Below are 14,361 nucleotides of genomic sequence, written 5' to 3' on the forward strand. Positions count from 1 at the left end.
ACTAAAAAAAAAAAAAAAAAAAAAAATTGGAACGCGTTATTGGACTGAATTTTATTTGGTAGTGAGTGGATTATTGCTTTTTTATTAAAAACACACACTTACAATTAAAGGAGTAATCTGGCTCCGCAGGAACATATACTCTAAACCTGTGGCTCGCGAGCTCATGGTATGTGGCTCGCGGCTGTCTGCCAGTTTTATCAAAAAGTGCTAGGACTAGCAATCAGCTATGAATTTTACCCACATTCAATTCATCATTTAAAAAAAAGAGAAAAAATACATATAAAACTTACCATTAGCACAGTTTTGGATGAATCACCTGAATATCGTACGCTATAGATCACCAAATTTCCGAGAAAACAAAAAAATAACAGTGTAGCCAAATTCCTGGCATCCATGAAACTCTCAATTAGCGGAATAGTTCCCATGGTCCAGTCGCAGCAGAGCTCAGAAGGATTTAGCAGGAGCCAGGCATTGACGGGCAGGAGGTAATTGAAGGTCAGCTGTCTCGCAGGTGTCACGCTGACGGCGGCGGGGTTGTCAAACCTAGCAAAGAGGAAATGCATTACGTCCAGACTGTTCAGCAGCTGGGCAACAGAAATGGACGTGAACACAAAAACTTGTCGTTTTAGCAGTCATGGAGACAGATGTACATGGGTGTCACCTGCAGGGTGTGGATGTATGCACTGGGCTCAGTAGTGTAGCCTGCACCATACCCGACAGACGCCAGATGTGTTACACAGCTGACATCGGCCTCAAATATCAAAGCTCCATTTGCTGCTGTTAACCACTTCACCTTCAGTTAGTGGCACCAAAATACTTACACTATTGCACCTCGCTGTGGCACCTGTAGTCAACACTGTGTCTCATCATGAACTAAAGGTTCAAAGGGACTGTCTCCTTTTAGAAAACCCCTGGAGAGCTATAAAAATAAAATGTGCTTTACTCACCCACCCTGGGTCCAACACAGAGTCTTCGTCAATGCTTCCAGTTTGATAGCACCTGCAGTACTGATATCAAGTCAACAACGCAGCAGCCAATCACTGAGCTCAGCAGCTATGGCGGCGAAGACTGAATACCCGCTCAGATGCACCCAGCTCAGTAATTGGCTGCTGTGCTGTCCACGTGACATGGGCAATGCAGCTGTGATCAGGCACGGAGTGCAGTAGTGGAGGCACAGCGGTCGATTTAGTGACTGAGTATTGCACAGCTTTTCAGGGATTTTCGGAAAGTGTACAACCCCTTTTAAACACAGCTGGCAATTATAAAGAATGTCATTTAACTGCAGATAAATAGCATTCCCATGCTGCCAGGCTGGCTTACTGATAGTGTGGCTACCAGGAGAAATCTAGCAGTATAGTAAGCAGAGCTGTGAAAGCCCCCAGTACGGAGAGGACTGTGGTAGCCACACTGTCAGGAAGGATGCCAGGCAGCGCTGTAATGATAACTTCTCAACCAACAGAAGGATGAAGCGGGAACAATAACTGTACACTATCCAGTGCAGATCCGCCCTGTTGGAACATAATGTTAGCGCTTTGATCGATAATTTTATTATTTTTATTACTAATAATTTAGATCACAATACATTGGATACAACTGAATCTATATAAAGGGAGTCTGACAGCACAAAATGACTGTTCAAACCAAGCACAGGCAACAATGCGAGTCATGCTGTGGAAGCTCTGTGCATTTTCCCTCCTACTTTTCCATGAAAAATCAAGTAGGTGGGAGGGTGCGCTGAACTGCTCGGTCACGCCAAGGGTGCATTGAGAACCCATGCTTGGTTTGAACCATCGTTGTGTGCCGACAGACTCCCCTAAACAGAGAACTATATAAAAATAAGCAACCTGTGAATGTAAATGAAAGGGCCATCATTCACTGACAAATAAAACAGCATGAAAATGAGGAGCGCTGGAGTAGAAGGTATATTAGAAAGTTGCAGAACTGTTCTTTCCTACGTTGATAATTCTTTATAAGGAGAGCCTTCTAACAGAACATTCTCTAAAATATGCTCCAGTGAGAACTTCAGACGTCTTACCTGGTGAAGACAGGAAGCTGCGACTGGATGACCTGTACACGAATGACAACCAGCAGCAAAGTGCTGAACATCAAAACCACAAGCTTTAGCAAGGTCTGAAGTAAGGAATATGGTATGCTGCCTTTACCCAACAGTATCTGGACAGCCGTGTCCCATAACAGTGGTAATGTATACTGCAAAGAGAGCATATACAACGTATAAGCACAAACATTCGTGGTTAAACAAAGCACACAATGGATTGAATGGTAACTGCTCATGTCCAATAAAACTATATATATGGTTAATCTGCAGATCAATAGCGTTACAGAGGTGCCTGGCCGCTGTACTGAAAGTGTGGAACCCGGGAGAAAATTAACTTTATTTCTCCAGGGAGCAGCCAGCTTTCAGTCATACAGGTGTGCTCAGGGCAATTACAGTCACTGCTCACATCACTGAGAGCGGTGGTCGTAAGAACACCATGGCACTGACTGACAGCCGGCTCTGCACTGAGGCACTGCTAAGCTGGCTGTCAGTCATTGCTGGCCAGACTGCTCAGGCTATTTGAGGGAAGACTCTTCAGGATATGCGAGAGTCCCGATCCTTCTCACTACAGACTGGTCAGGCTGTGCTAGAGACCCGATTCTTCCTACTACAGACTGGTCAGGCTATGCGAGAGACCAGTTTCTACTCAGTACAGACTGGTCAGGCTATGAGAGAGACCCCATTCTTCCTACTACAGACTGGTCAGGCTATGCAAGAGTCCCGTTTCTACTCAATACAGACTGGTCAGGCTATGAGAAAGACCCCATTCTTCCTACTACAGACTGGTCAGGCTATGCGAGAGACCAGTTTCCACTCACTACAGACTGGTCAGGCTATGTGAGAGACCCCATTTTTCCTACTACAGACTGGTCAAGCTATGCAAGAGTCCCGTTTCTACTCAATACAGATTGGTCAGGCTATGAGAGAGACCCCATTCTTCCTACTACAGACTGGTCAGGATATGCGATAGTCCCGACTCTTCCTAACACAGATTGGTCAGGCTATGGGGAAAGTCCCAATTATTCCCTCAACAGACTGAGTCCAGATACTGGGCCTTGCTTTGGGTAATTTCTGTAACAAGTAGTAAGAGCTTGTACAACTACAAGGACCCTCCACCAGTTTCTCCACACAGTACAACAGAACATAAATTAGTATTCATTTTACCTGCACCACCAGAGAAGCATTACACAGTACCCATTGACCTCTACGGGCTGTTTATGTAATATATGGACGTATCGTGACCTCCACATAGATGATTTTGTATCTGAACTGCAGTCTAACATTGGAAGTTCTGCCCTTGGGACATGCGTTTTTTAAAGGGTTGCTCCCATCTTTATTCAGATGCGCACTGCTCTCCAGCCTCCTGGCTTCTTTGAGGCATTCACTCATGATTAACTGATGTCAATAGTTTTGCCTCTGCAGCATAGGAAGTGCTGTGGAAGTGAAGCTGGCCATGTTCCGGAGCTAACATCAGGCTCCAGCAATCCTGGTCAGCGCAATGTTAAGCAGTCGCTGCAGTCCTCTTGGCAACAAGAGGTAAACAAAATTAAAAAAGCAAATATTTGGGCAGATCTAGGCCAGATTTTAATGAGTACATTGCTTTTTTTTTTTTTTTTAAAGAAACTTTCGAAATTTAACTTATGGAAATAACCTGTCATGGGGATGCCACGACAAAGTGGGGCCAGAAGATTGCGCCGTCTGTTTACACGTACATCTGTGTTGGTTAGAGCTGCTTCTCCTTCTTATTAGGAGTTCAGACAATTCTTGCTCTGTTCTCGCAAGGGTTAATTAGTCCTGCTTGTCTTAGCTGTTCTGAGTTCACCACTTCCCTCTGGTTTAAAAACACTCTCCTCTAAGCTTCATTTGTTGCCAGTGATAGCTTGCAACTACCTGGTTTGGAGCTGGAGGAGTGAGCTGAGAAAGGAGCAGGCGTTTGGAATGGTTTCAGCAGGAGATATCTGCGTGCAGTTTGTTTGCATGTGTGTCTCCCAATTTCTATTCCTGTTTGCCTCACCCTCTCCTTCCCCATAGCCCACTCGAATGTTTGGGAATATTTTTGTATGATTGTGGTTTTCTTTTATCCCTGTCCATTTCCCCTCTATACCTTTATGTTGGAGCAGGACTAGCGTTCCTGCTATACTCACTAATCAGGATGGTAAGACAAGGAAAGTGATTGCCGCATGGGGTGAAAGAACCTGTATAGGGATGCAAGGAAGCTGAGTGTGGCGCAGGGCAAGTTTCAGGGGTGCCCCTTGTATCCTTCCCCTTCTGTCTTACCATGCACAGTCTTGCTTCAGGTAGAAGTGGGACTTAACTCTTTAATCATGTTCAGCTAAGAAGGTTCCTGAAAATAACCAAATCTATGGAAAATATGGAATGCCTAAGGCATAGCTAGAAACTAACTACGTGCACGGGGAACAGTTTGTCCCCATAAAAAGAGAGGTCGCTTTAAAATTGCATTTCTTTACTGATCCTGAGTTACAGAATATATTATCGTCCAGACAAACTCTAGACAGCTGCAAAATAAGGCACACATGCAATGATTCTAGATTACCCATGTAAACTGTATGATCTGTCTGAAAACTGAACATAGGATTTTAGTTGCATGGGCTTCGTTACACTAGAAATACAGTATAGCTTATTACTGCCCTAATTATGAGAGGGAAGAGGGGTCCAATCTCGGTAAACATCCCCCTCACTGAGAGCTCACTTTATACACACAATCGGATGACATTTCACATTTTTTCGCCCTGTAAAAGTAAATAAATCAAAGCTTCTTACCCCTTGAGCAATGAAGACTTCATAGACACAACAAATCCCAACAACAGTAATCCCTTGCTCTTTGCACAGAGTTGCAACCGCAACAAGGAACACAGCAGCAGCAATGGGAGTCCACACTATGAAAACAGAAGGAACGATAGAGTTTCACTGTCCATGCCAGTGCAAAGAAAGAATATGCTGGGTAAACACAGGCTCGCAAGCAGAATTACTGATACCGGCAGTGACCTTCCTTACAGCAAGAGCAATCTGATCTCAAAAAGGAACACTCCGAAGGAATATTTAAAGGGGTTTTCCCAGGAACAAAGTTAATTTCAATCAACATTTTAATTAATAGATCTCTGAATAATATAAAGGTTCCACAATTGGATATGTTTAAAAAAAATGTTCTTGTGCTGAGAGATTATTAAACATGTTGCCCTGTTATGTAATGTGTAATGGCTGTGCAGAAACATGGTCTGATCATACCACAGCTACTGGGAGGAAGCAAAAGAGTATACAGTAAGGACAGTATGAGATCACAGCCGATTTTTCCTTCAGAGGTAAAATATTGCTTAAAAACAGGCAGAGAAGTGTTTTATTTCACACACACACGAAAAAAAAAAAAATCAGCTGTGATCCCCTGCTGTCCTGTCTGTATACTCTTTTGCTTCCTCCCTGCCCAGGAGCTGTGGTGTGTGCAATAATACACTCACAGTATTTCACATTTGTGACCTGCTGAATCACACAGTGTCTGTTATGTGGCGTGGACGTCACTTTTTATATTTTCTCGATGTACGTTTTTGAGACTCAGAACAAGGCAAGAGAGCCTCAGACTTGCACTGAGAAAGTATCCGTCACTGCACACCGAAAACACTGGGATCCGGCAAGTTAGAAATGCGCGCACATGGTGCTGGAACAAACTGGAGAAAATGGCTGAAAGATTGCACCCGGTAAGTGTATTACTGCACTCATTACACACGATTGTTAACAACAGGGGAAAATAAAAAAATAAATGTCCAAGTGCTCATTTTAGGTGTTACAATGCATTTTCTTTAGCAACTGGACTAAATGTCTTGATCTGCTGGTCTTTAAGATATTTATTTATAAGCCCCCCGTATTTGCCAGAGCTGTAGCAGAACACGGATATATCGTCCCATATTTAAAGGTTATCAGAAAGCCTTGTACAGAGGTCGGCCATTCGGAGAAGTCCCATAGACAATGATTGGAGTGGTGGTGCACATATTTGGCTTCCACTCCATTCAAAAGGAGTTGCAGAGCCCCATTCTCGAGCTCACTGAAGGGTCTTAGCGATCAGCATGTTATCACCTATTCTAGTAGAGGTGCTAACTTTCAATCTTGGGAGAGGGAAGGGGAAAAAAATCACTTTAAGGGGGTTATCCAAAATTGTTTACCCAAATCTAAAAAAGGTATGAATAAACTGGAGTGTTACCTTACCGATGCTCCTGTGATGCTACTATTCTGGTCTCCCACCATTAGAGTACAGTGCATGGCTGGAGTAGTCACATGCCAGTGTCAAGGTGTAATTGCTATTGCCTAGTATACAGAGATTGGTGGGAAATCCAGGAAATGGCAGCAAAGACCTAGTGCTCTTTTCCCCACCCTGGAATGACAACTCTCCCTATATACACATGCAAGGAGAGACTTGTCACTCAAGGGGAGTGGGTGGGAAGCACCCACCAGAGACCCGCCTATCCAACCAGTCTCTCCCATGTGGTTTGGTCACAGTCATGATTTTCTCTGACACACCGCAGCATTTATGAGTCAAACATACCTGTCTGACATCACGCAGCCAGTGTCTAATACATGCCGTCCATAGATCTGCCAGCATGTAGCAGGTGTCTGGTTCACTTTTAAGGCTGTGTGTCCATGTTGCGGTTTTATGCGTTTCCGCCTCATTTTTTGCCACAGCGGAAATGCTTAAAAAACACATTCCCATGCAATCCTATGGGATTCCGCAGTTGCTGTGCCCATGCTGCGGATTTTCCTGCTGCGGAATTGCATAGTGGTAAAATCCGCAGCATGTTCATTATTTCTGCGGAATCGGGGCGATTCCGCCGCCATAGGATTGCATTGAAACGCTCACTTTACACACGTGGCTATGCCCACCATGCGTAAAGTGAGCGCTTCATGTGCGGATGGTACCCGGGGTTTGGAGGAGAGGAGTCTCCCCTCCAGGCCCTGGGAACCATATTTCTGAAGAAAAAAAAAAAAAAAAAGGATTAAAATAAAAAAAATGTGGATATACTTACCTTCTGAAGGCCCCCGGAGTCCTCCCGCCTCTCAGCGGTGCAAACGGCGGCTTCCGTTCCAAGGGATGCATTGCGCAAATCACTTGAGATGATGTCGCGGTCACGTGATATCACAAAGGTCCTTCGCGCAAAGCATCCCTGGGAACGGAACGTACCGGGAGCGCCACTGAGGAGATCGGGGGCCGTCGGAAGGTGAGAATAACCATATTTTTTATTTTTTTTATTTTCAACATTCTATCTTTTACTATTGATGCTGCAAAGGCAGCTTCAATAGTAAAAAGTTGGTCACACTTGTCAAGCACTATGCTAAGTGTGACCAACCTGTCAATCACTTTTCCAAGCGATGCTTCAAATCGCTTGTAAAGCGCAAGCATTCCGCAAGCTAAAAACGCTTGTGTTTTGCGAGAAAATGCACGTGGAATTCCCGCGGTAGGGAGTTGCGGAAATGCTGCCTTAAACTTGGATTTCCAACATTAAAAGCATTCCTACAATTATGCATTAAAAGTTAAATGTAAGAGAACCAGTTTTTCTCCAGACGAAGAGTAAAAGTCAGACAGACTGGGGCTTAGCGCTTTGACCTTCCGAAAGCACTTAAGCCTCATTTGCATTTTTTTTTTTATTTTTTAAAAAAGCTAATTTTCAGACAGGGGATAAGATTGCATCAGTAGTCTCAGTGACCTTTCAGAGAGCTACATGAACGTATCAACAGTTAAGGTACCTTCACACATAACGATATCGTTAACGATATCGTTGCTTTTGGTGACGTTGCAACGATATCGTTAAGGAAATCGCTATGTGTGACAGCGACCAACGATCAGGCCCCTGCTGGGAGATCGTTGGTCGCTGAACAAAGTCCAGAACTTTATTTCGTCGCTGGATCTCCCGTGGACATCGCTGGATCGGCGTGTGTGACACCGATCCAGCGATGTCTTCACTGGTAACCAGGGTAAACATCGGGTAACTAAGCGCAGGGCCGCGCTTAGTAACCCGATGTTTACCCTGGTTACCAGCGTAAAAGTAAAAAAAAAAAAAACACTACATACCTACCGCTGTCTGTCCCCGGCGCTGTGCTCTGCACTCCTCCTGTACTGGCTGTGAGCATCGGTCAGCCGGAAAGCAGAGCGGTGACGTCACCGCTCTGCTTTCCGGCCACTGTGCTCACAGCCAGTACAGGAGGAGTGCAGAGAAGCAGAGCGCCGGGGACAGACAGCGTTACGTAAGAATGTACTGTTTGTTTTTTTTTACTTTTAGGATGGTAACCAGGGTAAACATCGGGTTACTAAGCGCGGCCCTGCGCTTAGTTACCCGATGTTTACCCTGGTTACCGGCATCGTTGGTCGCTGGAGAGCGGTCTGTGTGACAGCTCTCCAGCGACCAAACAGCGACGCTGCAGCGATCCGGATCGTTGTCGGTATCGCTGCAGCGTCGCTTAATGTGAAGGGGACTTTAATTACTAGGTTATCTTCCAGAAAGACTCCCTTTAAGATGGTCAGTGGGGCGGCAGGAACCTAAAAAAAGATGGGTACTAATGTGTAATAGAAAAAAAGATGAGTTTCAAAGTGGACACACGACCAGAAGACACTCTCCGTGTAACTACTGGCAAGACTTCACTGCTGGCATACCAGTTAACAATCACATTAAAGACACAATATCATATCTGTTGTTACCTATGGAGTTGTCCGAGCCCTTAGATTTGGTGTACGATAGAAATGCAGCCAATAGGAAGATGGAGGAAAGGAGTTCTGCCCGGCCAACAACTCCTGTGACCTGTAGAGAGAAGCAGAGAGAACCTCAGGGATCAGGCCAGAGAAGCATGGCTCTGCAGATCTTTAGCATTGGGACAGGGATTGTGCAAAGGACGTGGAGTGAACACTAGAAGCATGTAACATAACAGAGAAGGCAAGAAAGCGGCTGTGGCGTCAGAGGCGGCAAACCCAAATTTCATTGGAGGCATCTGCAGGTAGACAACTACTGCTGGGCCTCCAATATCCAGACTTGATGCAGAGATAGTGTGTCTGGGCAGTCCTGGGTATTAGCAAGATGTGTCAGGACCTATCGCCTAATGAAGCCTCATTAATAAAAGCTTACGCTAATCGTTTCCAGGCGGTCTCCAGGCACCCTCTGCTGGTGAATTCATGGACTTGAAAACTACCGAACACATTTCCTGTATATCATTTACATACATAGATTCTAAAAAAGAAAAAAAACTCGGAATGATTTTGTATCAGTATTTTGACATTGCTAATTCATTTAAATATTAAAATAATTAATAAATGTAAAACAAGTAATTTTTATAGTTCAGTCCTTTTTGAAATTTGGTGTCCAAGTGAAGATTCACTAGCCTCTGAGGGCTAGTGTTTTTTGCCAATTTACTCCACGAATCGGTTGGATGACTTTTTCCAGTCCAAAAAAAACCCCAAATTTGCTAAATTCCCTTTATGTATGAGGGTGAAGAGTTTTCCTGCTCCGGAATATGTGCTGTTATTTTGGATTTTCTTTACATTTCCTGGCTGTGCATCCAATATACTTAAGGTCACATGCACGGCACTCCGTGCAATAGACAACGTGGTCGGAGTTGATGAATGTATATGTAGTGCGCACTGTGCCTCGTGGAAGGAAATGGGTTTTTCTTGTTGCGGCAAATTCACGTGTTGCAGCCATCACCAGCACGTTCATAGAATCCTTCGCTGGATAGCCACGTTGGAGAAGATGGTGAGGATCTGGGCATACTGGGAGCAATACATTTCCAAGTGACATTCCTCTTCCAGCCACACATCTGCAGCCATTGTTGACAACGTGGCGTAGAGTATTAGCCTGGTTTATTACTGGCACGGATTTTAACAAGATTTTTTTTCAATGTCAGTGAACTGTCTGCTGTATGGAGTGGAGAACGTAATTGGGGTAGTGGAGTCATAAGAGTCAATGTTGTTATTGGTATTTCTGTGTAATAGACGACTTCTCGATTTCGGCTTGGGGTCCATAAATGCTTGGTTGATGTTGAATCTCTTCTATCCCCGGTCCATAAGCCTTTTTTGTATGATGATTCCTTCGGATTGGAAGGTTTCGCCATTTGAACAAATACATCTTGCTCGTGTAAATTCTCCATATGGGATAGCCGGTATTGTATGCTGTGGATGGGAAGATAATCAGATTGCTCCCTGTGTTGTCTTTTCTGTATAATGAGGTACCCACTGTGTTTGAGACAGGATTGCCTGATAGCATGAAGTCTAAAAAATTCATGTGGTTGGAGGGTGTGTTAAGTGCGAGTCACATATTATTGAAATTTAACGTTCCTCCCACCATGCCATAAATAATATCACTAAAGTTTCAATAGGGCACCTTGTGTTTGTAAATAACATTTTTGATTGAAGGTGAAAAAAATTGAGTGAATTTGTCACAGTCACAGCACATGCATGGAGAGCCCAACATGAAGACATTACGAAACGTGCGTTGGGGTGGAGGGAAGCACGGCCAGATCCCGCTGTTTTCATACTGGGATTCCACTCTCAATAGGTAATACTTGTTTTCATCTTCTCTTTACACCAAATAAAGATTGTTCGTTAGTTTCTTAATATTAAATTCATTTGGGCACTTGTACCCTGTGTACTTTCACTATGTTAATACCTGAAAGGGAGACTGCTGTGTCCATATCTAAGAATCAAATTTGGATTTGATATATGAACTTATTGATATTTTAAATGGACATTGTCCAGCCTAAATCCACAAGGATAGCCCTATTGTCTTCCTAAAATACATGTGGCTACATCTGGCAGGCCTACCTTACACAAGAGGCATCTTGTTAACCTTTTTAATTAAAAAATATACTGTATATACTGGAGTATAAGCCGAGATTTTCAGCTCACTTTTTTGGGCTGAAAGTAACCCTCTCAGCTTATACTCGAGTCATACGCAGGGGTCGGCAGGGGAGGGGGAGCGGAGCTGTGTAATAATACTCACATGCTCCTGGCGCGGTCCCTGCACGTCTCTTCCCCGTCGCTGGCAGCTTGTTCCTGTAGTGAGCAGTCACATGGTACCGCTCATTACAGTAATGAATATGGACCCCACTCCACTCCCATAGGGGTGGAGCCGCATATTCATTACTGTAATGAGCAGTACCATGTGACCGCTCACTACAGGAAGAAGCTGCCGGCACCAGGGAACAGACGTGAAGGGACCGCGCCAGGAGCAGGTGAGTGTAACGCAGTGCGCTATATTCACCTGCTCCCCGTTTCACCGTCGGCGCCGCTGCGTCTACCGCGTTCTCTGCACTGACGCTCAGGTCAGAGGGCGCGGTGACGCGATTAGTGTGTGCCACCCTCTGCCTGAACAGTCAGTGCAGAAAATGGGGAAGACGCAGCGGCGGTCGGCGGTGGAACGGGGAGCAGGTGAATATAGCAAGTGATGGGGGCCTGAGAGGTGAGTATGTAATTTTTTATTTTTTTAATCGCAGCAACAGCATATGGGGCAAATGTCTGTATGGAGCATCTTATGGGGCCATGTGCAGCATTATATGGAGCAAATGTCTGTATGGAGCATCTTATGGGGCCATGTGCAGCATTATATGGGGCAATTATCTGTATGGAGCTTCTTATGGGGCGATGTGCAGCATTATATGGGGCAAATATCTGTATGGAGCATCTTATGGGGCCATGTGCAGCATTATATGGGGCAATTATCTGTATGGAGCATCTTATGGGGCCATGTGCAGCATTGTATGGGGCAATTATCTGTATGGAGTATCTTATGGGGCCATGTGCAGCATTATATGGGGCAAATATCTGTATGGAGCATCTTATGGGGCCATAATCAGCATTTGTGCAGCATTATATGGGGCAATTATCTGTATGGAGCATCTTACGGGGCCATGTGCAGCACTATATGGGGCAATTATCTGTATGGAGCATCTTATAGGGCTATGTGCAGCATTATATGGGGCAAATATCTGTATGGGGGCCATGTGCAGCATTCTATGGGGCAAATATCTGTATGAAGCATCTTATGGGGCCATGTGCAGCATTATATTGGGCAAATATGTGTATGGAGCATCTTATGGGGCTATGTGCAGCATTATATGGGGCAAATATCTGTATGGGGGCCATGTGCAGCATTCTATGGGGCAAATATCTGTATGGAGCATCTTATGGGGCCGTGTGCAGCATTATATGGGGCAATTATCTGTGTGGAGCATCTTATGGGGCTATGTGCATTATATGGGGCAAATATCTGTATGGGGGCCATGTGCAGCATTCTATGGGGCAAATATCTGTATGGAGCATCTTATGGCGCCATGTGCAGCATTATATGGGGCAAATATCTCTATGGAGCATCTTATGGGGTTATGTGCAGCATTATATGGGGCAAAAATCTGTATGGGGCCATGTGCAGCATTATATGGGGCAAATATCTCGTGAGCATCTTATGGGGCCATAATCCACATTTGTGGAGCATTATACGGGGCAAATGTGTCTATGGAGCATCTTATGGGGCCATAATCAGCATTTGTGCAGCATTATATGGGGCAAATTTTAATATGGAGCATCTTATGGAGCCCATCATAAACTGTATGGAGAATCTTATGGAGCCATCATGAACTGTATGGAGCATTATATAGGGCTCCTGATTCAATATGGATATTTAAAAACACTTAACCTACCGATGTCTCAATTAATTTTACTTATATTGGTATCTATTTTTATTTTTGACATTTACCAGTAGCTGCTGCATTTTCCACCCTAGGCTTATACTCGAGTCATTAAGTTTTCCCAGTTTTTTGTGGCAAAATTAGGGGAGTCGGCTTATACTCGGGTCAGCTTATACTCGAGTATATACAGTATGTGTTTTAAGAATGTTTAATAAAGCTATGTAATTTTTAAAACAAACACATTGTTCTGTAAGTGGTTATTTTTGTATGCTAATATCAATATTATTGATGGATTTTTTTGATGCTCTTATATGACCACAATTTTTTTTTGTTTGACTTTAGTTGATAACTGCATAGGTCATCAATGTCAGGTTGGCTGTCAGGTTGGCCAGGGTCTGAAACCTGGCATTCCCGCCGATTAGCTGTTATGGGCGGTGTCTGCTGGCCGTAAACACTCACTTGCTTAGTACTGCACCCTACCCGTGCCCTCCGCTCCGCTAATGACCTCAGGTTAGCATCCTCAATAATCAGAACCTCCCACTCCCGTCTCCAAGACTTTACACGTGCTGCGCCGATTCTTTGGAATGCACTACCTAGGTTAATACGATTAATCCCCAATCCCCACAGTTTTAAGCGTGCCCTAAAAACTCATTTGTTCAGACTGGCCTACCGCCTCAATGCATTAACCTAACGATCCCTGTGTGGCCTATTTATAATAAAAAAAAAAAAAAAAAAGGTTCCTCGCATCATGTTCTCATACACTTTATGCAGTATTAGCCCTCTGTGTCTGTACTGCTACATACTTAGGCAGGTAACTGGTTCATGCAGCTTTACATGAACACCTGAGCCTTACACTATGGCCGGTCCGAATAACTAAAGCAATTGTTACCATCCACCTCTCGTGTCTCCCCTTTTCCCCATAGTTTGTAAGCTTGCGAGCAGGGCCCTCACTCCTCCTGGTATCTGTTTTGAACTGTATTTCTGTTATGATGTAATGTTTATTGTCTGTACAAGTCCCCTCTATAATTTGTAAAGCGCTGCGGAATATGTTGGCGCTATATAAATAAAATTATTATTATTATTATGTCTCCTATTCAAATCAATAGGAGGCCGAAGCCACCAATAACAACTGATCAGTGTGGTACCGGTTGTCAGACCCCCTGCCAAATATACATTGGCGACTCATCCTATGGATAGGTTAGCAATGAAAAAGTAGAGGACAACTTCTTTAAAAAGAAATATTTTTAAAGGGTATTATAGGTATCAAACAGCCTCCTTTAATACAAATCTAAAATACCACTGACAACATGGAAAAGCTGATTTTCTTCTCAAACTTACAGCCTCAGTATGTATTGGATGTACAGCAAATAGCAAGGCAGCGATCAGGCTGGTTCGGTTGTCCAGGAAAAGCTTGCAAACTTTAAGAAAAACCACACAAACCACAGCATGGAGAAGAAGGTTTAGAAGATGGTAAGAAACGGCATTCAGCTCAGTGAACAGATAGTTGAAGCGAAACGTCAGGACTGTGAGAGGACGATAGGATTTATGACTTCTCTCCTGGAAAAGAAAAGAAACATAAATAAATTGATGCCAAAAGAATTGTGTCATCCTGTACACAGTTAGCCAAGAAATAT

General features: G+C 44.0%; 1 protein-coding gene across 5 annotated transcripts in view; it reads right to left on the bottom strand.

Moving 5' to 3' along the window:
- The window catches only part of TMTC3 (transmembrane O-mannosyltransferase targeting cadherins 3), a 114,204-nt gene that overhangs the window by 55,126 nt on the left and 44,717 nt on the right, over nt 1-14,361 (bottom strand). For all 5 annotated transcript variants that reach the window (XM_069764392.1, XM_069764390.1, XM_069764389.1 and 2 more), the window contains exons 3-7: nt 14,066-14,284; nt 8,754-8,853; nt 4,838-4,953; nt 2,036-2,208; nt 291-543 (exon numbers count right to left, since the gene is read on the bottom strand). In XM_069764392.1, coding sequence (XP_069620493.1) covers nt 291-543; nt 2,036-2,208; nt 4,838-4,953; nt 8,754-8,853; nt 14,066-14,284 — 861 coding nt within the window. The remainder of the gene's footprint in view (nt 1-290; nt 544-2,035; nt 2,209-4,837; nt 4,954-8,753; nt 8,854-14,065; nt 14,285-14,361) is intronic.

The sequence above is a fragment of the Ranitomeya imitator genome, chromosome 4 (assembly GCF_032444005.1).
Source record: "Ranitomeya imitator isolate aRanImi1 chromosome 4, aRanImi1.pri, whole genome shotgun sequence".
NCBI classification, from domain to species: domain Eukaryota; kingdom Metazoa; phylum Chordata; class Amphibia; order Anura; family Dendrobatidae; genus Ranitomeya; species Ranitomeya imitator.